Source organism: Cydia strobilella, chromosome 1 (genome assembly GCF_947568885.1).
Source record: "Cydia strobilella chromosome 1, ilCydStro3.1, whole genome shotgun sequence".
In the NCBI taxonomy this organism is placed as follows: domain Eukaryota; kingdom Metazoa; phylum Arthropoda; class Insecta; order Lepidoptera; family Tortricidae; genus Cydia; species Cydia strobilella.
The window spans coordinates 16,497,066-16,524,512 of NC_086041.1; the positions used below are offsets into that span (position 1 = coordinate 16,497,066).

Below are 27,447 nucleotides of genomic sequence, written 5' to 3' on the forward strand. Positions count from 1 at the left end.
TGCATTTCAATAGCCTCCTGAAAAAAAAAATATGTCCGACCTCTGACAACCACTCCTCCACAACAGATATCACCTCTTGATTATCCAAAAAAAAAATTCCACGTAAAAATTCCTTTAATTTTGGGAATAGCCTGTAGCCGCTGGGGGCCATGTCAGGCGAATACGGTGGGTGCTCCACCAATTCGAAGCCTGCTTGGTGTATGGCAGCCTTAGCGACACAGGACGTATGGACGGTAGCATTGTCTTGGTGGAAGAGTACGCCACTTGTCAACTTGCCCCGGCGTTTCTCTTTAATAGCCTCTCGCAATTTTACAATTAAGTTTGCATAATAGGCCCCTGTAATAGTCTCTCCCTTTTTCAAATAGTCAGCCAGGATTATTCTTTGAGCATCCCAGAATACAGACAGCATAACCTTTCCTGCAGACGATGCCACTTTAAATTTACGTGGTGGCGGAGAACCACTGTGTTTCCACTGCTTACTTTGAATTTTAGTTTCGGGATCATAGTGATGTACCCAAGACTCGTCCATGGTTACGTATCTATAGAGAAAATTATCTTTATTAGCTTGGTACATATCCAACAGACGCTGGCAAATCAATACTCTATGTCTTTTCTGATCAATGGTCAACATTCGTGGCACCCATCTTGCACTGATCTTGTTCATACCCAATTCCTTGGTAAGTATATGTTGCACTACATGATATGACAAGCCAGTCTCTTCAACAATTTGCCTGATACGTATTCGCCGGTTTTGTAACACCATATCGTGAACTTTATTAATGTTTTCGTCTGGAGTGACCGTTACAGGTGGTCCACCTCCATGTTGGTTTTCACAACTTGATCTTCCGCACTTAAACTCTCGACACCAACGTTTCACTATGTAATAGGATACTGCAGTCCCCTACAGTTGCCACAATATCTTGATGGATTTGAGTTGGTGTAAAATATTTTTTTTGTAGATATTTTATTACCGCCCTCTGCTCAACAAAATCCATTTTCATACAAAAAACCACGACTCAACAATTACAGTAAGCTGTAGCTCAATAATAGTTCGACATTTAAAAATGTTTTTTTTTTTTAATAACCTCTAAATGTCTATAAACCTACAGCAAAAAGGTTTTAATAACCAAGTGGCAGCAAAGAGGTCAGGGGTGGTGCATACGGATCAACCCTCGTATTATCTATATAGGTATGTATATCGTCGCCTAGTCGCCCATAGTACAAGCCGTGCTTAGTTTTTGGGGCTAGGTCGATCTGTGTAAGATTGTCCTCAAATATTTATATATTTACCTATTTTTATTCATATATCATAATTGAAACGAATTAAATTCAAAATTCTTGACAAACACCTTTACCTTATACTGAAATATACGTACTTATACAAAATTCAGCTGTGTTCTAGTTAAATAAACATTAATATATCAAATCATGAAAGTGTACCTAAATAATTCTCGATTCTCACCAACGAATAAGCATTTTTACCCTGCCTTTTTCACGTCACTGTGTATAATATGTAATTAACTTAAGTTATTCCTTTAAAGTCTGGCTCTGCATAAGTAGTGGTGGTTCAATTGAAGGAATGTGCGGCATGTATCATAATTATGTATGTATCGACGACACCCACAAAGCGATGCAAGGCCAAGCAACCAGTTTACAGCGTAGTCTAAGAGCCAGGCCTATTCTGTATGAACACGGCTAACAGAAAAAGATCTAAATTAAAAAGATTGGAGTACCTAGGCTTGTCACATTCTATACCCACTTTTGTGTCTATGCAATATTGTACTTACTAAGTACTTAGAAATATAATAATGTAACAGGGTACTGTTTTTATTTTATCTGCGATACCTACTGTGGGAAAACCAGAAACTATAAAAACGCACATACAGGCAAATTGGTTTTAGAAACCATTATTCGATTTTTTTGTGAAAACTATGATTAGGCAAAAATATTAGTTAAGTGCGAGCTGTCCTTATGTCGTTTTTTCTTATTTCTAATGACCATCACTTTAGCTTGGTTCCTTCGTTTAAAGATTTCATTGTATAGAAGAAAAAACCAGAGAGACGATGTCAGTCAATGTGTCAAAACACTCTTGGCGCCTTAGTAGCGTAGCGGTAAGCTGTGCGACTTTTAAAGCAGAGGTCGTAGGTTTGAACCTCTGCTCGTAACTTCGCTTCTAGCTTTTCGGTGAAGAAAACCATCGTGTGGAAACCGGAATAAGAAGGCCGGGATGGAAGGTCAAAAGGCAGTTGGTTAAATTGGCTTCATAAAAACTAGTGACAGCGCCAGTTCTTGAGATTAGGGAAAACGATAAGACGAGGAAAAAACAAGCGGAGCCGTGATTACTAGTTTTTAGTCAAATAAAAGCTACCTAGCTCTTTGCTTATAATACGTGATCATACAGTCAGATAAGTTACTGCGTTACAGCGATGTCACCCACAACGGTGGGCGGTAAATAGCACAATCGGATTGTCTTACCTCGAAATCCTTCCAAATATATGAAATTTGGTATGTATGTTCATGTCCACACTATTTGACATTTGGGGACCTCGAGGAATCGCAGCCATCTTGGAAAATGTGTACCATCCTGGAAAAAATTGCGTTTTACTCTAAATATACGTTCTCTATGAAAATATGGTGTAAGGCAACATTAAAGCTTATTAAATGCTACACAAAAAAGTCCTAGATAACTTTGCGGAAAAAATACATCTTGTTATAGAAAATAATAGCTGAATCCAGATTTAGCGCTTATACCCTTTCAGGGGATATTCTCTTAATATGAAACTTGGAGGAATATGAATTCCACTTTTGTCTATACATTTATACACGTTCTACTCCAATATCAACATTTTACTCGACTGCGACTTAAACAGAAAGTAGGGTTATGGGTTTAAATACTGAAAATCAGTACACCCTGCAGCTCAGGATACTGGACGGATTTTTTTAAATGACATATCGGTAGATTCCTCTTGCCCTTCACAACCTGTTTACACCTGTTTTATTAAAGAAAAATTAATACAGCCGCCTTGAGAGGACGCCGAATAGTAAATCATATTTTTACTTCTAGCGCCTAAACTATTGAGTGGATTTCAATAAAATAGACATCAGTAGATCCATAATTGGTACACGAGTGCTATTCAATAGAAATTTACTAAAATAAATGGAGGAAAAATGTGTAAAACTTTAAAATGTGACTACAAAAACAGATTTTACGTCTTAAATGAGATTTAAACAATAGTGACACTAATGAAATTTGACACCTACAATTTCAGGGATTCCTGTTTGCGTGTCATAAAATTGGAGCTTCGGGGACCACGGGGATCAAACGCCATCTTGAAAAGTAAGTTTTACACATTTTTCCTTCATTTATTTTAGTAAATTTATATTGCATAGCACTCGTGTACCAATTATGGATCTACCGATATCTATTTTATTGAAATCTACTCAATAGTTTAGGCGCTAGAAGTAAAAATATGATTTACTATTCGGCGTCCTCTCAAAAGGCAGCTGTATTAATTTTTCTTTAATAAAACAGGTGTAAACAGGTTGTGAAGGGCAAGAGGAATCTACCGATATGTCATTTTAAAAAATGCGTCCAGTATGCTGAGCTATACAGGGTGTACTGATTTTCAGTATTTAAACACATAACCCTACTTTCTGTTTAAGTCGCAGTCGAGTAAAATGTTGATATTGGAGTAGAACGTGTACAAATGTATAGACAAAAGTGGAATTCATATTCCTCTAAGTTTCATATTAAGAAAATATCCCCTGAAAGGGTATAAGCGCTAAATCTGGATTCAGCTATTATTTTCTATAACAAGATGTATTTTTTCCGCAAAGATATCTAGGACTTTTTTGTGTAGAATTTAATAAGCTTTAATGGTGCCTTTTACACCATATTTTTATAGAGAACGTATATTTAGAGTTAAACGCAAATTTCTCCAGGATGGTACACATTTTCCAAGATGGCTGCGATTCCTCGAGGTCCTCAAATGTCAAATAGTGTGGACATGAAAAAGAGACCTTTAATTAACATACATACCAAATTTCATATCTTTGGAAGGATTTCGAGGTGAGACTTAATCCGATTGTGCTAAAAAGCATTCGTCTTTTTCTAAGCGGGTGCTCAAAGGTAGCTTTACGAACTCAGTGTAAAATGAGAAAATGAATGAATGAAAGTTTACTGTGGCAACTTAGGTTAAATGTGGGACAGATTGAATAAAAAATTAAACTATTGTATTGTTGTACGTATTGAATAAAATAAATTGAATTACGGAAAACAACAATAACATGTATTTTTCTAAAAAGTGCGCATAAAGTGCAGTGCAGAAAAGTGGTGTACTCCTCTGCGTCCCCGCCCCACGAGCAACTAGGTGGAAACAAAATGGAAAAATAGTGTCATTATTTCCCCGCCCGGAACAATTGGTAATTGTTCTAATTTTACTAATCCCGCATTAAATCGTTTTTAATTGGCAATTGGCTCATTACTTTTTAATACAGTTGCTCAAAAAGTGCTACTTTTCGTGGCTGTTTAGCGTGCGGAAAGTTGGTTTTCGCGAACTAGTGCTTTTTACTTTTCCAATTGTTTTAAATATTTACTTGTTCCAATTCATGACTACCTATTGATGAGTGTTAATATTAGTTTCCTTTCAACGTCGTAATCAACATAAAAACCTACTATTAATGTAAGAATACGAAAAATATGCATATTTCATATTTTATTACTTACCTCTTCATCATTATAAGTATTACAACACGTTTATTTTTTAATGTTGAAAAACTAAGTTGTCTCAATGGAACGGAACGCCTGTCAAAGAAGAGGCGTATTTTCTTACTGCAAGAATGTTTTATGTTTCCAAAGGCAACATTCGATATTGTTTTTATAAATATACGATACACAAATAATCGTAAATAACGATATTTAGGTAATAATAGTACAATGTTTTAATATGTACAATTGTTTCTGTCTTATAGAACATGCATTTGAAAAAAAAAAACTTTCATTGAAGTGGGTTCAATAATAATAACAAAATCTATTCTAGTCGAATAAAAGCTAGAAAAACACCTCTTCATAATGTCAATGTCAATGATGTCAGTGTCACAGAATTAACAATATAAAAATTTCGAATTCCATTCCTTACCTGTTGCTTTTCTTATTTATTCGCAACTGCATTAAAAAACGTCGTTCGATACACGTGCGGATATGTACTATTTTATAGTTTCTATTGGTTTTTCTGAACGCCCCTTTTTTGTATTTTTATTCCCATTGAAGTTTAGATTCTTCAACCGATCAAGAATCTACACGGACTGGATCAAGATAGGATCTGATACTGAAATTCTGCTTGCCCACAACCTTGATGCTGGCAAAATTGTCCCAATGGACAGATGCCATAAGAACTTTAAAATTTTTGTCACCGACTCCGACTCACGTAAAAATACACAACTTCCAGAGTTTTCTGTTATAATATCGTAAAAAAAATGAGTGATTCCAGTGATGAAGATGATCTAACGCCTGTGGATGTTGCACTTTCCTCGCTATAGTGAGGTGAAAAGTTTTGTGTTACACACGGGTGTAAATGTATTTTACTTCTCGTGGGTTGAAACACTCGCTACGCTCAGGATTCTATTTTAGAACCACTCGCAACGCTTAGGATTCTATTTTAGAACCACTCGCTGCGCTCGTGGTTCAACTATAGAGTCGTGTTTCAATTCCACACTCGGGGGTTGCACCCTTGTATAACAAATTACTATTCAACAGCCTTTTGTCTGCCTAAAACGTAGTCTGACTGTCTGTCTTATGCCTAGATCAACCGAGAAATAGTCGCACTAAGACTTAGGCCTAATGAGTTTTTGTCCTAAAGCGAACTTGGCACAGTGAGACTCGGACGTATTAATATTATGTGCAAAAGCGAATTTAGCAGCGTGAGACTTAGACTTACCTATATTATTACGTATTGGTCTAAAAGCGAATTTGACACGAGAGTATTTTTTAAGCCATAATTGAAAAAAGTTTTTATACCAAATAATTTATAAGTAAAATGGATATGTTGAATTCTAAAAATGTTGAAATTTCAACTTAACTAGACGGAGCCCCGCTTCGCGGGGCTCCTATTTTTGGGTGGTTTGCCCTTCGGGCATCTGAAGCTACCTAACGAACCTAACCTACCTACCTATTGATTTAGTGTGATATCCGTGAAAACATTACACTGGGGAAAAAGCGTAGGTTGTAGGTTAGGTTTGTTAGGTAGCTTCAGATGCCCGAAGGGCAAACCGCCCAAAAATAGATGTTTTTTGTAAAGAAATATATTATTTGTGATATAGGTGTTTTAGGCTAACTGCTAATTAGGCGTATCGCGAAATGGACAAACAGCTTACGCTTAGGCTTACTACGTTTGGGGCAGATTGCGAAATAGGTGATATAAGTAATAGGTCAATAGCGATTTAGACGAATAGCGAATTTCAAATGAAGTTTTATCATAACGCGAATTAGTCAGACTACATTTTAGGCAGACCCGGACAAAAGGTTCAACAGCATCCCCCCATTGAAGTCGGTAGTATTTTTCTTAAAAATTATTATTTTGTAATGACGTAACATATAATATACTAGCTTTTGCCCGCGACTTCGTCTGCGTGGAATTAGTAACAGCAGTTTTTGTAAGTATAGCGCCTGGATAAAGTCTAATTTATTAATTCTCAATTCCACCCTCTTTAGGGATGATTTCCGACATAAAAACTATCCTATGTCCTTCCCCGGGACTCAAACTAGCTCTACGCCAAATTTCAACTAAATCGGTTCAGCGGTTAAGCGTGAAGAGGTAACAGACAGACAGACACACTTTCGTATTTATAATATTAATAATATTATTATAGTATGGATTATGTAAATCATTTTGTATTATTTAAGATTATTGTATTAAATAAAACCCAAATGTCGATTTCCTTGCCTTAGGGCTTTCGAACTAGTCAGCTCGCAGTAGGTACTTACTTACGCAAGGTCGGTGATAGCGGTCCCGCGTTGAATACCAATTATGAGTAACACCGACTCATGGATAGATGTTACGGATTCAATCAGGCTTCGAATACTTATGAAATATATACCTACTTACGAAGTATACCTACTGCCATTACCTATGCTTAATAAAAACAAAAAAAAAAAGATAAACCAACTTCAAAAAGGATGAAATAAAATATTATCCTTTTTAGGGCTCCGTATTTAAGTATATGCGTTACCAACGAAGAAGTTTGAAGTCGGTGCCAAGCCAAATTTTGTACCATAAAGTCGTCGTCAATATAGTACTTGCAAATAATGTACAAGTAAACAAACCATTTGACGTTCATTACTTCGTAATCTCGCTCCTTAAAATGACAACCATGACCTTATCAACAGTCTATATTATTAAATATTTTATTTATATAAATTTTTAGTTAAATTAAATGTTAATTATTATTATTTCAGGGAAAATTACCTTCGTAATGTTAGGTTATGTGTTAAACGCTAACAAATTCTGTCATATTTGTTTACATTATTGGCATGTTCTATTGACGACGACTTTAGATTCATAGTGATTTTGGTGCGCCTTGATAAGGATGGCTATGCCGGCTATATAAGTATGTACGTTGTATTGCCTTTCACGACGACAATGAACGAACTTTCTGTAGGTACCTAAGAATACACCTGAACACACGGTCGAACCTTCTTGGTACAGTCCGTACTATGTTTGTCGGCACATTCGTGTAAATCAAATGCGTTTATTTGCCGTTGTATGTTTTAAAGAGCATTTTTTACTAATTTTTGAACAGTCCATAGCATGCAAGTGAAGGGATTGCGGATTGCGACTGAGTTATTTCCTGTCCCTTATCCATAGGACTACATTTCAAAACATAAAACAATTCAAGGAACCTTCAAGCCAAATTTCAGCTAAAGCGGTTCAGTTGTTTAGCCATAAAAAGGTAACAAACAGGTCGACAGAATTACTTTCACGTTTATAATATTAGACCAGTTGGAATGGGATTTATAGACATAAAGCTGATTATTTTTGACTTGTATTGTTACTACTTGGCTTGGCACCGACTTCAAACATATCAGTTGTTAACGCATATACTTAAATACGGAAGCCTAAAAAGGATAAGTAATATTTTTTTTCATCCTTTTTGAAGTCGGCTTATCTTTTTTTTTTAAGTTTTTATTTTTCCATTTTTAGTTTTAATGTTGTTATATATATATATTCTTTACTTCAAAAACATAAATCAAAATATTTAATAAAATAATTTGATTTGTTCCCAAACATGTTCATAGATGGCAGCACCAGTCTCTCTCGCTACAACGTAAATCCGTAAGGAGTTCGTTTAGGAGGTGCAAGCGCGCACTGCTTGCCCTTAGAGCTGGTCAAAGACGCCTAGTCTTACTAAGATGGCATATAGTCGAGAAATTCGGACGGGCACCGCCTTGGCGGAGTGGCCTAGGGGTTCATGGCGTTAGCCGCGATAGCTAAAGACGCCGGTTCGAATCCGGCCTTCACCACTGGAGGGCTTCGTCACTTTTTCTTTAATATATGACATCTATTACAGTTTTTAATTTATATATAGTAGTGTGACTACTTAAAAAACACAAATCAAAATATTTAATAAAATAATTTGATTTGTTCCCAAACTTGTTCATAGATGGCAGCACCAGTCTCTCTCGCTACAACGTAAATCCGTAAGGAGTTCGTTTAGGAGGTGCAAGCGCGCACTGCTTGCCCTTAGAGCTGATCAAAGACGCCTAGTCTTACTAAGATGGCATATAGTCGAGAAATTCGGACGGGCACCGCCATGGCGGGGTGGCCTAGGGGTTCATGGCGTTAGCCGCGATAGCTAAAGACGCCGGTTCGAATCCGGCCTTCACCACTGGAGGGCTTCGTCACTTTTTCTTTAATATATGACATCTATTACAGTTTTTAATTTATATATAGTAGTGTGACTACTTAAAAAACACAAATCAAAATATTTAATAAAATAATTTGATTTGTTCCCAAACTTGTTCATAGATGGCAGCACCAGTCTCTCTCGCTACAACGTAAATCCGTAAGGAGTTCGTTTAGGAGGTGCAAGCGCGCACTGCTTGCCCTTAGAGCTGGTCAAAGACGCCTAGTCTTACTAAGATGGCATATAGTCGAGAAATTCGGACGGGCACCGCCGTGGCGGGGTGGCCTAGGGGTTCATGGCGTTAGCCGCGATAGCTAAAGACGCCGGTTCGAATCCGGCCTTCACCACTGGAGGGCTTCGTCACTTTTTCTTTAATATATGACATCTATTACAGTTTAAAAAAAAAGAATTACTCAAATCGGATCACGGGTGACCGAGTAATCGCTGAACATCAACATTTAAATAATCATCATCATTATCATCAAAACAATCATCATCACCAGGTCCACTTCATCAAATTGGTGGTTTTCGAGAGAAAATGCTCGAGTTGCTTATAAAAACACCCAAATCACCATATATGTACCTTTAAAAATTTGAGGAGTTCCCTCAATTCCTCATGGATCCCGTCACCAGAACAGCGCCAGATTAATGTGGGACCACCTTGGAGGTAGTACCTTTCAAACAAAAAAAAAATAATTACTCAAATCGGACCACGGGTGTCGGAGTAATCGGTGAACATACATAAAAAAAGCCACAACCGAATACAGAAGAACCTCCTCCTTCTATGAAATTGAAGTCGGTTAAAAACTGTGGACGTTTCAGTGATATCGCGCCCCTGACACTATTTTAACCGACTTCAAAAAAGTAGATTATCAATTCGCCCGTTTTTTTTTGTATATATGTTTCCGAGAACTCCGTCATTTCTGAACCGGTTTGGAGCAGCTCAAGACCTGGAACACCTGGAGTGCTGCTGGGTAGAATGGGTCAGGGGTAACACTCGCTCAACGTGCCGCTGGTAGTTTATGATGGGGAAAGCTCAAGACCTGGAACACCTGGAGGGCTGCCAGATGAAGCAGGCGTCTGACCAGAGCTACCACAGACAGACGGTGCAGTAGGTACTGTTTGCTGTAATCAGGTTGAATTCTCCAAGACTTGAAACACCTTGAGGTGACTTCCCACGCATCCCCCAGCGCCTGCAAGACTTGGCTGAACAAATTTCTGCTGGAGACGCTACTGATGGGGGGAGGGAGACCAGGGCTACCACAAGCTGAATGTTCAGCAGGTACAATTTAGTATGGGAGTAGTGGAAGTTTGTATGGGGAACAATAAATTGCTCTTTGGTTACAAAATAAGCTACCCAAATTAATAATCCCACGCAGACGAAGTCGCGGGCAAAAGCTATATTATATTATATTATATATTATATTTAAATGCGAAAGTCTGTCTGCCTGTGTTACCTCTATTTAGTTGAATTTTAATCTAGGGGTAGTGTAAGTCCCGGGGAAGGACACCGGTTACTTTTTATCCCAGAATTAATCCCTTAAGGGGGTGAATAGGGGGGAGGGGGGGGTGGGGTGGAAATTTGTATGGGCAATCAATACCTGCCGAACCGATTTAAATGAAATTTGGTATGGTGGTAGTTTGAGTCGTGGGGAAGGATATAGAATCGTTTTTATCCCCGAAATCATCCCTTAAGAGTGAAAAAGGGATGAGATGGGGTGGAAGTTTGTATGGGGAATAAATAAAACGCAGATTGGATTTAAAGAGAAGGGAAGGAAATGGAACGTGACAACTTCTTCAACTTCAACTTCTCCAACTTCTTCAACTTCAACTTCGCCAACTTCTCCAATTTCTTCCATTTCTCCAACTTCCCCAACTTCAACTTCTTCATCTTCCTAAATTTTTCCACTTCTTCAACTTCAATTTCTCCCACTTCTTCATCTTATTCAATGTCAATCAACTTCTTCAACTTCAACTTCTCCAACTTTTTCGTCTTCAATTTATCCTACTTCTTTAACTTCTCCAACTACTTCAAGTTCAACTTCTTAAATTTATTCAACTTCAACTTTTCCAACTTCTTCAACTTTAACTTCTTCAACTTCAACTTCTCGAACTTCATCAACTTCAACTTCTACAACTTCAACTTCTCAAACTTTTTTAACTTCTGAAATAAAACTATGAAAACGGTTTATATCGAGTATATTGAATTTATAATACATCCCGACGTTTCGAACCCTTTACAGCGCTCGTGGTCAACGGGTGACTGAGGAAAAGCTACAAAGTGCAAAAATACCCACATACAAAAAAAAGGGGTTTGAGTTAGGTACGCGGAAAAATAGAGAAAATTAGAATTCGTGGAGTTATTCAGTTCTTTTTACGGTTCCGTACCCAAAAGGGGACCCTATTACTAAGACTCCTCTGTCCGTCTGTCTGTCACCAGGCTGTATCTCATGAACCGTGACAGCTAGACAGTTGAAATTTTCAAAGATGATGTATTTCTGTTGCCGCTGTAACAACAAATATTAAAAAGTACGGAACCCTCGGTGGGCAAGTCCGACTCGCATTTGTCCGGTCTTTTTTATTTTTGGAAGGCAAAGCTGCGAAACAAATCCATGAAAAGGATTTTAGCTACGTTGGATAGTTCGTGTCCTTCCTAGGAAACGGTTCGACTTTGGGTAAATGAGTTTAAGCGAGGCAGGACAAGCATTGAAGATGCACCTCGCCCTGGAGCCCCGAAAACGGCAGTTTTACCCGAAATCATCGATAACATCCATGATTTAGTTTAAGCCGACCGAAGATTGAAAATGTATATATACGCGAATTAGCTGAAGCCACAAATATCTCTTCTGAGCGGATGCATTTTATTTTACACAACGAGTTGCATATGAAAAAGCTTTGGGTAAGGTGGGTGCCGCGATTACTGACTCCAGAGCAAATACGTATATTCACATGCGAATGTGTGATGAAAATTTGCAAGTGTTTAAAAAATCCAACAGATTTTATTCGCCGTTTTGTCATTATGGATGACACCTGGATCCATCACTACATTACATCCCGGAGATGAAACAACAGTCAAAACAATGGGTTGGTCACGGTGAGCTAGCTCCAAAGAAAGCCAAACGCATTCCGTCTGCTGGGAAGGTGATGGCGTCTGCGTTTTGGGACGTAAGAGAATACTTTTAATTGACTACCTTGTCAAGGGGAAAACTATAACTGGAGCATACTATACTATGCATCACTTTTGGATCAGTTACAGGCGGCAATAGCTGAAAAACGTCCAGGTTTGGCAAAAAAGAAAGTGATATTTCACTATGACATCGCTCCGGTGCATTCAAGTCATGTCGCTGCACAAAAATTGTCGGCGTTACGATTTGAACTTCTTCCACACCCTGCTTATTCACCAGATTTGGCCCTGTCGGACTATCACCTCTTCCCGAAACTCAAAACATTTCTCTCAGGGCGAAAATTTTAGTCCAATGAGGAGGTTATACGGGAGGTCAATGCGTATTTCGAGGCCCTTGAAGAGACGTACTTCCGTAAAGCCATAGAGTAGTTGCAGATTCGTTGGGACAAGTGCGTAGAACTTCGGGGGGATTACGTAGACAAATAAAATAAATACATTTGCTATATTATCATTTTTTTTTTCATATCAAACAAAGTTACTTCTCAGACAACCCGCGTAGTCTTACGTAGACAAATAAAATAAATACATTTGCTATATTCTTATTTTTTTCACATCAAACAAAGTTACTTCTCAGACAACCCGCGTAGTCATCCCTTTTGGGGGTGAAAAGAAGGGTGTAATAAAAAGCAGATTTGCTTAAAAATTAAGGTAACCAAACTACTTATTCCACGCAGACGAAGTCGCGAGCAAAAGCTAGGCTAGTAAATAAATAAATATAACTTGCCAGTCGAAATTATCCCGCTGTACCTTATACACTTTTTGGCATTTCTTTTGAACTGTGTACAGCCTGGCAAAAAAGAGTAGAAATTAAAAAGTGGCAACACTGTAGTGTCGTCCCGTTTTTCTTAGATTGATTTGAAAGGGATGACACTACAGTGTTGCCACTTTTTAATTTCTACTCTTTTTTTGCCAGACTGTACGTATTACGGCGATTTAGTTATCAATTTTTTTATTGATTTACTTACAGGAAAGTTGCGGGAGATTAAGAAAAACGCGCAACTAATAAAAGAAAGTTTATTCCGTAACGGAGATGAATAAAAATTACAGATGGCATCTTTGCACTTACACACACTAACTTATTTAGCGAGAACTTAATTCAAGTAGTCATAAATTTTTGTACAACATAATTTTGTAGGCTCCCAGTCCCTTACACTTGTCAAAAATTATTTTTCCAAAAATTGTTTAAAAAGTAAACAGCCAACCAAGCTAAAATTACACTTTTACATCTTTATCTTGCATAAAGATTTAAACGTTTAATGCTAATTTAGACATCCACAATCCTGCTCACGATTACTGACACAATTTATATACACTTGGACTTAGTGTATTAAGGTCATATTGCGTTTATTTAGCAAGAATACACAATATATCAGTAAAATGTTTCAAAAAAACCAAGTATCTGCCCAATAAACCAACCTACTGTAACATACCTTACCTATGTAAACGACTAAACAGATACAGTTTTATATTGCCTAATGGTTTATAATCAATAATCAGTAAATAAGCGCGTATGTTCGCGCAATAAGGTGAATTTGACTCTCGACAGGCATCAATTTTTTTTGGGACAACAAAATAAATTATGTCATAATTATGTTAAACATCTGTTAATTTTAAGAGGCCGGTGTCGATTTTAGTCGCAAGAATGTAAAATTGATAGATCGTCGGTGAAATTGTACACCTTTTGTTACCTAATAGCACAATCGGATTAAGTTTCACCTCGAAATCCTTCCAAAGATATTCAATTTGGTATGTATGTTAATTAAAGGTCTCTTTTTCATGTCCACACTATTTGACATTTGGGGACCTCGAGGAATCGCAGCCATCTTAAAAAATGTGTACCATGCTGGAGAAATTTGCGTTTTACTCTAAATATACGTTCTCTATGAAAATATGGTGTAAGGCAACATTAAAGCTTAATAAATTCTACACGAAAAAGTCCTAGACATCTTTGCGGAAAAAATACATCTTGTTATAGAAAATAATAGCTGAATCCAGATTTAGCGCTTATACCCTTTCAGGGGATATTCTCGTAATATGAAACTTGGAGGAATATTAATTTCACTTTTGTCTATACATTTGTAGACGTTCTACTCCAATATCAACATTTTACTCGACTGCGACTTAAACAGAAAGTAGGGTTATGGGTTTAAATACTGAAAATCAGTACACCCTGTAGCTCAGGATACTGGACGGATTTTTTTAAAATGACATATCGGTAACAAACGTGTTTTTTTTGCTGTTTTTATAGATAATGGTACGGAACTTTTCTAGCGCGAGTCTGACTCGCACTTAGCCGGTTTTTTTATTTCTTTAAAAAAAATAGCTTTTTGTCTGAGAATTAGCTATAGCCTAACTAACTAAACCTTAAAGCTCCAGACCAGCGAATACACCAAGTCCAAATGCCAACGCGTAACCAAAAACAATCTTATAACAAAACAACGACCAAGACACATACAAGTACAATAACCACACCATTACCTACGCATACATTTTGTACAATACAGTACAACGTTATATACAAAATTTTATAACTCTACTAAAAATATAGAATAAAAACAATAATCCGCGTTAAATTTCAACTACCGATTAAAATTTCCATTTTATTATATTAAAAGCTAACGTATGAAAGGACCAAAAGTATATCTGCACAATATATTGAACATGTCGAAATGCAGAAAATATATTTTACAGTACATATGATGCTACTTTCTCGCACTAGTGCGTAAAAGAGCACTTTTCGTGCATATGTCGAAAGTTTAAAGGGCCATATGTACTGTAAAACGTTGTACGATACACGTGCGAATAGGTAATTCGCAACTCGTGTCGATTTAAAACACTCCCTGCGGTCGTGTTTTAATTTATCGCCACCCGTTTCGAATTTCCTCTTTTCCGCACTTGTATCGTAAATAACTGTTATTTAATATAATATACGTCATAAATGTAAGGCATGCACTCGTCGACTATTGCATAGGCACTATATTAATGTTATGGGTCAACCAACACTGTACTATTTAACCGTACCTACAGTAAAAACATAAGGCATAAATTGTTTTAAGGCACTGAAAAAACAAATAGGAGTAATCCAGATCAAATACACTGTTATTACAATCAGAATTCGCCTATATAACAGCAAAATGTTTGACTTGGATACCAATAATGTAAATACATAAAAAAACTTTCGCTGTTAATTTACTTTGACACATTTTACGTAATTTTATTGGCTAGAAAATAGCAATTCAATTAGTAATGGTACCGAATAAGAAAACTGTCCGTTGAGAATATATGTCTGTTTATATGTTAATTCAAAACCCGCTAGCTCACGACGGGAATTTATATTTAAAGGCACATTATAACAGGCCACGCTGTTAATAGAAAAAAACATATTTTCATGAGACCACCAACTTTATTTTACTGGCCTATTCCTATCTGATGAAATATCTCAGCAATGAGAATGCTCAAATCTTTTTAACGTCAACGTAATCTTTCAAAAACGAATTTAACAAACCCAGATGAAATTGATAACCTGTTATGTTATTGCAATTAGAAACGCCTCCAGATTTGACATTCCTGTTGTGTGGCGACAAATACCCTGAGGTAAATTTCGGGAATCAGTTTAATATGAGAGTGGTTTGACCTAAAAGTGAACTATTTTTTTATATAAAACTTGTTTAGGTACAAGTGTTTATTTGCGTTTCAGAGTCTACATATTGTGTATCTATTATGTTCACACTATTGCAGTATAACGTAATAAAATCTGGAAACTTGTGTATACACCGGGTACAAAATAAATCTCATAAACATATTCAACACACTGTGTTAACTAACTTCTATAATCTAAGAAATCTATCCGATTTCTGATCGCTACATATTTCTGTAAACATCTGTCATGTTTTTTTAATAATATCTGGTTTGACAATAAAAACATTGTTATTTTATGTTAAGTGGAGGCTGAATTTTATATTTTGGCATTTACATACTTTACGAATGTTCGAGCTCCGATTATTACTTGGTTTCCTGTTAGCATAGCTAGGCCGGCCGCAAGTTTGCCCTAAAGATTATTTACTCCCAACCGCCAATAATAAACCAACTTCACCTATAAACTGAAATAGATGTCATATTCTATAGAAAATATCCCTAAGAAACCAAGCCCTTAAAAACACAAATCAAAATATTTAATAAAATAATTTGATTTGTTCCCTAACTTTACCTAGTTTAAAAAGGCCATAAACAACCACACTGTATTAGAAACTGTGAAGTCACAAAACTTTAATACACACTCAATAAATTGTTTTCACAGCGCCTATCTAATCAGTATTCATTAGTTTCATTATAATTGCACTATCAAGGCGATGGGACGTCTTCAGGAACTATATAGCTCTTAATATACTTTGAGATCAATTTTATCTTTATTTTTGACATAGGACGTCCCGATTTGGTGTCATACACTGAAATATAGTTAGTACTTGCTGTTGCATAATTCAATCAAAGCAGCAGAAGATGTTGCCTTACTCGTATAATAAAGATTCTAGAAATCGACATAGCAATAGGGTTACTAGGACAGTCGAAAATATTTAACCGCCGAAGTACGGTACGCGCTTGAACCACGTTTGATTATTTTACTTACTGTATTGAAACTTTTTGTTAATTAAAAAAGTGTAATTACTTGATTGCTTGTCCATAACTAGGTAATATTCAAAAATTAAAAATCAGTATCTGTTTACTAGTTCTCCTGCTTACTAGTTAATACATGACCAAGGCACGGCTCAAACTATTTAGTTTTAGAAATATAAGTAGAGTAAATGGGTTACACCCTTTTTTTGTACTTTTTTCGTAGATTTTTTTTGCATTATAGGCGCAAGCGAGGCTAGAACTCATGATTTTTTTCACGAAGAAAAGAAAATAAATCCATAGAATGTGTCATTTGTCAACAACATGAAAATATAAAATGTAGTAAGATATTATGAGGCACATTAACTGTACAAAAATGTTTTAACTTTTTAAGATCACTGAAACTGAATGTTAGATTTATATGTATTTATACTTGATTTCCCAAACGACTGCTACCGTCTTTTTAGGGTTCCGTACCCAAAGGGTGAAAACCGGCCAAGTGCGAGTCGGACTCGCGCACGAAGGGTTACGTACCATTACGCAAAAAACGGCAAAAAATCGCGTTTGTTTTATTTACAAATATTTATTTTATTCTGTTTTTAGTATTTGTTGTTATAGCGGCAACAGAAATACATCATCTGTGAAAATTTCAACTGTCTAGCTATCACGGTTCATGAGATACAGTCTGGTGACAGACGGACAGACAGACACACAGACAGACAGACAGACAGACAGCGGAGTCTTAGTAAAAGGGTCCCGTTTTTACCCTTTGGGTACGGAACCCTTAAAACGGGACCATGTTACTAACTCCTCTGTCCGTCTATCTGTCTGTCACCAGGCTGTATCTCATGAACCGTGATAGGTAGACAATTACACAGATTTTCACAGATGATGTATTTCTGTTGCTGCTATAAGAATAAATACTAAAAAGTACGGAACTCTCGGTGGGCGAGTCCGACTGGCACTTGTCCGGTTTTTAAGTAAACTTTTTAGATTTTTTTAACGCTCATGATCAAAAATAAACACATTTTGTACATAAATTTACCTCGTTCCAAAAATATAATATAACACACTTTTTCATTGAATTAAAACTTGTGCAGATTATTTTACGGTAGTAGACTTGGGTAAGTATTATTATAATAACATTTCATATATGCTCTACCTAAACAATACAGTGATTACAATAATGAATCCTCATGTCAATGTTTAAAATTTAAAATTGAGATAAATAATATTACTTAATGGTTCGCATATTAAGAAATAATATAAAATCCAAGTTATGTCCTATTTTGTTACAATCTGTAGGTATTTGAAAATAATGCAACAGTTTTGTAATACCAAGTACTATTAGTTATTCTGTGGTAATAACTAATAGTACTACCGTACAGAAATAACAATAATGCATTCATCACATGTCAGAGTAGATAAATTAATTTCTTTTTTAACTGTTAGCAAATAAGCTACTTTATTCCGGATTCCAATAACACAGATAGCCGTATTTGTCCAAATACTCGTGTCCTATCTTTTCCCTTTTATACTTATTGCAAACGAAAGTAACGCCATATTTGCGAAAATACAAAAGCGAAGTCTGTTGTGGGCATAAGCTGCAACAAAATTTCTTATTAACAGTCTATGTTTTAGATTATTACAACATATAGAACACATATCACTTATTTAACTATTTTACCTGTGACTTTTACATAATTTATACAATATATTGCAAAAATTTGTTACTTCTACAGTATCCAGTAGCAAAATTCTTCTATTTTTATAATACATCCCGACGTTTCGAACCCTTTACAGCGTTCGTGGTCAACGGGTGACTGAGAAAAATTATAAAGTGCAAAAATACCAACATACTAAAATAATGAACAATCATGGCCTCGCGCTAAGAAATATCCAAACTTTAATAGGGAAGATGGCTTTTCTCTACCACCAGCTTGGGATCCTGTAGTCCATCTGATAAAGGAGCAAGCGAGACATAGACTGTGAGACCTTAGTGTTGGATGATGTTGGACATTCTGAGTATAATATGTTTTGAAAAGATGTGTCCCGCTGAGTTTGTTGCCGGTCCCATATTGGGATACCCTCCTACAATTTAGGAGGGAATTAAATCTTCTCGGGTCCGTGGTGTAGGGTTGGAGCCGGCATAGTTTATTTTTATCGCGTATATATATATATCTTTACTTGAAAAATAATTATAGTGTATAACTAGCCTTATGAACCGATTTTGCATGTACAACCAGCCTTAAAGTTTGTAGTCTATGATTGTTCATTATTTTAGTATGTGGGTATTTTTGCATTTTGTAATTTTTCCTCAGTCACCCGTTGACCACGAACGCTGTAAAGAGTTCGAAACGTCGGGATGTATTATAAATTCAATATACGCGATATAATCCGTTTTCATAGTTTTATTTCATGAGTAACTATCGCGGTAACCGAAGACAATATTATGTACACCAAGATATAATGTCAAGGCGAACATTCGCACATCGGTGTCGATAAAGCCTTGCCCAAAAGTATTGAGCATCCATGTACATTTTGCATGCAATGTTTTTAAATGCATATACATATGTACATATATTATATATGACGATAGTAATAATTACACAGGATGAATAGCAGTTAGTTTCACGTGTTTGATTGTATATTCTATAACTCGCGCGAGTGACTAAAAACACGTGAGTGAAACCGCTAAGTTAGTTAAGTTAATATTCTATAACTGTCGTTTTACAAATGGTATAAATATTGAAAAGTCACAAAATATACAAAATACATAAATATAAAGCTGCATTTTTGACTAAACTATGAACATACACTCGGCGTCACGGAAATCGCACACCCACCGATTTTTGTTTCAAGCGAACACAGCTCTTATCATATGTATATACCCCTATCAATATTAATATCATTAAAAAGTACAATTAATAAGCTTTAAAGCATGAATAAAGCATTTTTGGAATAAATAATAATAATCACGAAATTATGGCGTTCTGAAAGAACACCTAGAATACGCGTTGTAAGGGTCGCTATTTGCGTTAACTTGGATAGGAATAAAAGGGGGGTAAAAGTGAGATATGGGTCATTCGGCATCCAGGGTTCACAGACGTCACACCGGAACAGCTGGAGACCCCAAGAAAATTGATACCACGGAAGCAGCATCAGCTCAAGCAGTAGCCCTGGTGGAATCAGGAATGACGCAGTCTGCGGTTGCTCGGCAGCTCAACATAAGCCGTTTCCGAGTTCTTCGAGCAGTTCATCGATTCCGAAGGACTGGAAACTTCACCAGGAAGCCTGGATCCGGAGGAAAACGCTGCACTTCCGAGAGAGACGACCGCTTTATTGTGTCGACGTCTTTACGGGACCGTTTCTCCAATGCTGTCCAGCTGCAGCAGCAGCTACGAGCAGTTCGGAGGACGGTGGTGAGCGTCTCTACAGTAAGGAGAAGGTTGCGGGAGAAGAAGATCATGCCCCATAGAGCGGCTACGGGTCCCAAATTGACGGCAGAGCATCGGCGAATCAGACGTGAGTTTGCTCGCGAACACAAGGATTGGACGGTCGACCAATGGAAGGCTGTTCTCTTCTCCGATGAGACCAGGGTGTGTCTTTTCAGCAACGATAGGCGCAGAAGAGTGTACAGGAGGCAAGGGGAACGTTATTCACAGGCCTGTCTTGAAGAAACCGTCGGATACGGAGGAGGATCCTGCATGTTCTGGGGTCGCATTTCCCTCGCCGGCGAAACCGAGCTCGTTTGTGTTTCCCTCACTGGTGGTGGTCGAGGCCAGGGATCCATGACTGCTCATCGGTACATCACAGAGATCCTGGAGGACCATGTGGTTCCATACACCGAATTTGTCGGTTCTGGATTCACATTCATGCAGGATAACGCCCGCTCCCACACAGCGTTGATTGTACGGGACTACCTTGATCAGGTTGGGATCACAGCTATGCAGTGGCCAGCAAGGAGTTCGGACCTGAATCCCATAGAACACCTTTGGGATCGGCTAAAACGGAAGGTGCGGTCACGTGATCCTGCACCTGCGACCCTGGAACAGCTTCGAGATGCCGTCATTGAGGAGTGGGATGCTATTCCTCAAGAGCACATCGTGACTCTCGTGAGGTCCATGAAGGCTCGCATGGAGGCAGTAATTAAGGCCAAAGGAGGCAACACTAGATTTTAAAGTTTAGTTTTAGGCATTTGTATTCCAATATCTGTTGATATTATTGTGTTTTAATTTGTTGATTTTTTGCATGAATATACGATTTTTATTTCTTATTGAAAAATATTTTTTTTTTACTCTTTAGTAACTTTTGCATTGTTTTTAAATGAAGGGTTAAATTATCTTTAAAATGAACCCACACACTCATACTTTACCTTCAACAACATACGGTTTATAACGGCTTGAAACAAAAATCCGTGGGTGTGCGATTTCCGTGACGCCGAGTGTACGTTAATTCTTACAAAAATATGCCCTAAAATAACATACGATCCGTACATATATTGATAATATCACCGATTTACCTTGACAAAAAGCATGCAAGATTTCATACAATAAATTTGGACTTGTTTAAAATTAAAATACCATTATAGAGCATTATGTACATTGATGATATCTATCTTGTCATAAACATTTAAGAGTATAATTATATCTTAATTTATGTCTTTATACTTATTTTAACAATTACACTTAGATGACTTACGGCTTGGACACTTACTTTGAGCTTATTTAGAAAAACTATTGAAGCTATAACGGTATACTTGCGCCTATACCTATAGCCATTGTATCCCTCTACCATCGATAACACCAGCAAGATGATCAAAATGATCTGTGACTTTTTTGAGACATGACCTTTCGTAAGCTTGTTTACATAATACATCCATCCATACAGCTGTGTGCAATGTAATAGCAGTCAATGAGAAAATTCAAATTAAGGGGAAAATCATAACTTTAGATCAATTATATTGGAACTTTTTTAAATATTCTTCTGCATTACTTAACAATAATTCAAAATTAACTATAAACTTTACCTAAATAATATTGTAAGTAAAAACAATAATAATTATGAAAACTGGCTTTATTACTTCCTAGCAGCAATTCTTATAAAACTCATTGTGAAAAAGATAAACTTTTCTATAAGGCGATCTTCCTCGCAGAGTGCACCAATGGTTGATCATTAAGACTGTTGATTATTGACCGACTAACTACTTGGATTGTTTGCATTAGGATCTAGTGATAGTGCCGCTCACGACTAAGCATTATTGTCCAAAACCTATTTTAAAAATTATTTAGTCAAGTTAGCAAGTTACCTACTATAAATAAACTGCTATTATATTGCACACTAATGTACATCCCTGGCCAGAAATATTGAAACCCATTTTAATTTTTTTATAAGTAGTGTTTTACTTCATATGATTTCAATGATTTCGTGATGAAAATTTAAATGACGTAATATAAAGACGGAAATACTAGACTGAAGTTTTTTGTTTTTTACGTACTAACGAATGGTGCTCAATAAACGTTTGTCATACAAAAATCCTCATCTTCCTTTACTTATCGCAATCTGTCGCTTAATAGGACACTTTTTTATGCCTTTAGTTAGGTAAACATAGTAGGGGACGAAACTTCGCGTCAAAAGCGCATTAAACAATGAGTGCGGAAGATACTTTTGAAAAAGTATAGACAGGCAGCGCAGTTTTATATCAGACAGGCGGGTTGATTATTTTGCCGCGTTTTTTATTTGCTACCAACTACAACTACCATTGATGCTGACTGTACTCAGGAGTTTTATAAAGTAATTATGTACAGATGTTTAAATACATCTTAATAGTTTACATAAATATGTATAATATTTTTAATATCAGATTCATGCTTGACGAGGTGCTTAATACTTCTGGGCAAGGGCAAGTCTACCTATATAATGTCTGTATCAATTTTGTTTTGCTGCAATATGTTACCTTCCTTGCTATGTTTTTGCTTCCTGTTTTATCACTATTGTCTTTAAATTGGATTTTATTACTTAAATAGGTACTGCACTATATGTAGAGAACTAAAAACGTTGTCCCAAGCTTTCGTCAAAACGCTTCGTTAAGGTCTAGAACTCGCTATATGTATAGGTACAATGCAAAATTCAAACCGGAACTATATAATTAGGTTATATTTCAATATCGCTGTAACCATACAAATTCATTTTTACCGGGCTACCAATTAATTATGGTGAGTCTTATAAAAAGATCTGCATTTGACATTAGCGATAGCTTTCGCACATTTTATCACATACATTTTAGTGAAATTTGTACTTCAATTTCTATGTGTTAAACTCTATTAAATTTTAACCCACAATAATGTGCTCAAGTAAAATACCGAGGTTACGAAAGCCATTAAAATAGTTAGCAATAGGTATAACAACTGATACCTATATGGAATAACGTGTAAGATTGCGCGAATTAAACGATTATAAAAGTAAAATAATGTACAAATGTACAAAATGTTCGCGTTTAAAATGCAGTAATAAGAGGGCAATTTGCGTGCAATAAATGGTCGCACGAGTAATACGAAGGAAATACATACGGTGGGGTCGGAATTCAGGCACACAGCTAGGACACAGAGGAGATGGCGTTGTGGGGCGACCCCATCTGCGTCAGGACTTTGTCCAGCCACTGCAGCGGGCCGTGGAGATGGATCTCGATCCAGCACGGGGTCGACGTCACGTCCTGGCGGTGGTACTCCGCTCCCCATCCCTTCACGAACGACATTCTGATCGTGCACATCTTGGTAAGTTCGTAGACCGCTTCGAAGCCGTGATTCACGCTCTGAGACAGCAGCTGCGCGAATTCGCGATTATTGAAGATCTTCAAGGAGCAGCCGGGCGGTATTTTACACACGGTGGAGGCGTGGAAGCCGTGGTGGTGGTTGCAGTTGCGGCTCTGCACGAAGATGGCGGCGTCGGACAGGCATTCGGCGTACACTTCCCCGCCCACGTAGTACAAATGCACGCCTTTTCCTATGTGGCGTCTGGTGTTTTCAATGGTCGAGTTTCTATTGACGTTGCTCAGTTGTCCTAGGCAGAATCTGTCGCTGTTGTTGGACGGATCCGTGAAGCCGTCGACGACGACGGCATGAGAGTTGCAATGAAACACCTCGCCGACTCTGCAGTTTAGTTCATAGTAGGCTACTGAAGCCCAATATACCGGTTCCTGGTAAGACACGGGCGCGACTTCGCCCGGCGGTTCCATGTCTTCTGAGGGCGGGGAGTACGCCGGTGGAGGCGTGTCCGGGAGTTCGGAACTGGCCGAAGGCGGGAAGCCCGATCCGGAATAAGAGACATTGTGAGGCATTGCGGGTTCCGCAGTTCTTTGGAAGGGCATGTGAGAATGCCCAGGTGGGAATTCCGAGTGTCGTGGTACTAAGACAGGAGGGAGGACGGGGCTCTCCACCCGTTTATAGTGGTAAGGGTTGATGCAGACCTCCTTCTGTTTTGCGCTGAAGGGGTATTGACAGATCTCGAGGGGCTTGAGCTCGTGGTGGGACTGTAGGTCGGGCCAGCGCCACACGCGGCAGTAAATCACGTGTGGCAGCCCTTTGCGGTGGGAGACCTGGAATTTATAAGTTTAAATATCACACTTAAATGTTTCTCCAATACTATAACAATTTATTTCTCCATTCCTTATAAAAGTTAATCACATTGATACCTGTAACCGGCCGTCGAGCGAGCGTGGTATGGTGACGCACTTAGATGGAGTTCCGGGGCACGAAAGTGCCCGCTCTAATTCTTCTATAGCTCCTTTCCTCTTCTTCAGCTTCTTCACGAGGCTGTCTACGGCTTTCTCCGCCCATTTCTCTTCCTCGTCGCCCTGAAAAAATATTGACAGATCAATATAAGTTTAGTAACAGTAAACATTTTTGTTGATTATTGAATCACAACTGCCTCAGCGAGATTATGCTGCCGAAAAATGAGTATGCAATTTAGTATGGTACCTGGCCAAATATTATCGTCACCAGGCCTAATATTATCGTCACCAGCAGTGATATGTCCTAGATTGATTTATATAATAAAAAAACCTGCTAAGAGCATGGCGGCTCCCTTGAACGGCCACTATCAATGGGTATCCTGTACATAACAACAGTAGCTGATTTGCCCTAAGGTTCGAGTAGGCCCGGGCCTAGGGCGGCGAGGTATTAGGGGAGCCAGTCTATATAGAAAGGTGCTGAGAAAAGGGCGGCTAGTAGTTAATAAGGGGCCTGGGGCCTAGGGCGGCCAAGGCTGCAAACCCACCACTGCATAACAACAAGCAAAAGGGAGTACCTCTATAGCACTTTTACTAAGGGAAGACTTGCAAAAACTCAAAAATGGTTTAACCAATCACATTTTCTATAGTTTTCCTTGAAATTTTTTATTAAGCTTTAATTTCACGATTTTTTTTTCATATTTTTTGGACCCATGGTTCAAAAGTTATTTTTATTTATTTTTTATTTTAATCAGGTAAATACTAGTGCGGAAAGCATGTTATTACTTCACGAGTACCGAGATATCTTGCCACGAGCCGTAGGCGAGTAGGAGTAGGAGTGTAGGAGTAGGTAGGGGAGTAGGGTGTAGGCGGGACGAGTGAAGAATGACATTTCCACACGTGTATCGAACGACGTTTTTTAATACAGTTGCGAAAAAATAATAAAAACAACAAGTAAGGAATAAAAACTTTGGAAACTTAAAACGCCTCTTAGTAGGTAGTAAAAGTAAGAAAAAACGCCTCATCTTTGACAGGCGTTTCGGCAGCTATTCCGTTCCATTCAGACAACTTATTAAGAACGGTTTTTCAATATTCAATATTAAAAAACAAACGTGTTATAATGATAATGAGGTAAGTAATTAAATTATAAAATATGTATATTTTTCGGATTCTTACATTAACAGTAGGTTTTTATGTTGATTACGTCGTTTAAAGGAAACTAATATTAACACTTATCAATAAGTAGTCATGAATTAGAACAAGTATAAATTTAAAAAAATTGGAAAAGTAAAAAGTACTAGTTCGCGAAAACCAACTTTCCGCACGCTAAACAGCTACGTAAAGTAGCACTTTTTGAGCAACTGTATTAAAAATAAAGTTACAATAGTTTGTCGAAACAAAATTCCTCCCTACTTTTCGTGTAGTGGGGCTACCCAAAAAATTTTTTTAAGACTGTCGGTGAACTGATTTAGATATCCATGCCAAATTTCAACTTTATAGCACTAATGATCACGGCGCAAAGCCGCGGACGGACAGACCTCGGGACCTAGTTGACTTCGGAACCCTAAAAATGAAAAACTTTATCAATAATAATTTTAAATGCATGTAAGTTTCACAAGTATAAATGAAACTTCCAAATTTAATATTATTACAAGAAGTGAAACCTAGGTAACGTATGCGGATTGCGGAGTGAAATCTAGACAAAATTCAATGACGTATTAAATAAAAACAACATGGTTAATTTTCATACATTTTCATGTATTTTAATAATGTATTTAACAACGTTAAATGCAAGATAAAGTTTACTCAAATGCGAAATTTTTAACGGAAGTTGTAGTACTTTAAAGCCATCGGTGTCGAAAATACAAATGTTGGCATTTTTTTTTTTTACTTAAAATTTTATCTTCCTTAGGAAAACTTTTTTAGGAAACTTCGTATGCTCGACATATTTCACATTCTCGTCCGTTGGAGCATTGGTGTTCTCAAAATAATAGTTACCTTGCCATAAATTTTCATTATAAGTGACATGATTAGTGCCCCATAAATCCCAATACGCAAAAACAGCTCTTTTTACACATTTTGGTCGGTATGACGTTCCCACATTTTCAAAGTTATTTATTTTTATTTTCGGATACGGTGGCCTTAACTTTTCTTAGATGTGTGCTGATGCCCATATCTTCAAGATATTTTTAAACAGTTTTACTGCCACATTTGAATAATCTCATGACCTCTGTAAGATTTTGTGACTCAGCGGGCCGTCATTTTCTTCAATCGATCTCTCGCAGGAAACTGGCTAATGGTGGAAGGTTTACCTGAACCAGATTTTATAACCGTAGTTTTTGTTTAAGAAAAAGGATGTAAATTTCAGTTTAATTTTTTGTTTACTATTTACATGTTCAAAACTTTGTCCAGATTTCACTCCGCATACGTTAGGTTTTCAAAATTCGTTACAAGGAAGTACAATATCAAGTTCTCACGCGAAGAACAACATGGGTGCAGTTGTTACTTAGAAATTGACTATTAAAGTATATTTTTTACTTCATGATTCATTATTTGCAGAACTACTCAACTGGTGACTCATATCACTTGAATATAAAAATGTGAGTGACAAATGAAGCTTTTTAACTTTTCATTGCAGGTACTTGATGCAGGTGGCAGTTGAAAGGGTGTCAGAGCATTGGATTTGGATAGTTTTTTCCCAAATTGCTTCATGTTCAAATTGCAAATTGGTTCTTACTCCTAGACCAGGATGTCCAGAACTATGTTGTATACGTAGTTTTTAGACCACAGTTTGACTTCTGATCCTTGTAGCGGTGTTCCTAGGTTTCATGAAACCTGATGTTGCCAGGCTGAAAAGTGGTGCTGTTACTACAGTTCCAGAGATTCTGGTCTATCCCTAGTTTTGACATCAAAATAGTATTGGAAACCAAAGCTTTTTTTGAGTAGTCAGGCCAGCCGAGCTAGCACATGATTGGCGCCACAGTATCTCGCCGCGACACTACCCGTCCCCCTTTTATTCATAAGGTTA

General features: G+C 37.3%; 3 protein-coding genes across 4 annotated transcripts in view; 2 read left to right on the forward strand and 1 right to left on the reverse strand.

Moving 5' to 3' along the window:
* Positions 1 to 27,447, reverse strand: part of LOC134746260 (protein mothers against dpp) — a 118,414-nt gene that overhangs the window by 69,825 nt on the left and 21,142 nt on the right. Inside the window, exons 2-3 of one of the 2 annotated variants that reach the window (XM_063680612.1) lie at positions 24,384 to 24,545; positions 23,281 to 24,287 (exon numbers count right to left, since the gene is read on the reverse strand). In XM_063680612.1, the coding sequence (XP_063536682.1) occupies positions 23,289 to 24,287; positions 24,384 to 24,545 (1,161 nt within the window). In that variant the 3' untranslated portion in view covers positions 23,281 to 23,288. Of the gene's footprint in view, positions 1 to 13,085; positions 24,288 to 24,383; positions 24,546 to 27,447 lie in introns of those variants that run through there. The other variant, XM_063680603.1, reaches the window with a different exon arrangement.
* The window catches only part of LOC134745904 (uncharacterized), a 125,766-nt gene that overhangs the window by 63,803 nt on the left and 34,516 nt on the right, over positions 1 to 27,447 (forward strand). The gene's annotated exons all lie outside the window — the stretch shown is intronic.
* LOC134748436 (GATA zinc finger domain-containing protein 8-like) lies at positions 10,680 to 11,069 on the forward strand. Its single transcript, XM_063683224.1, has one exon. The coding sequence runs from the start codon at positions 10,680 to 10,682 to the stop codon at positions 11,067 to 11,069; it is 390 nt and encodes a 129-aa protein (XP_063539294.1).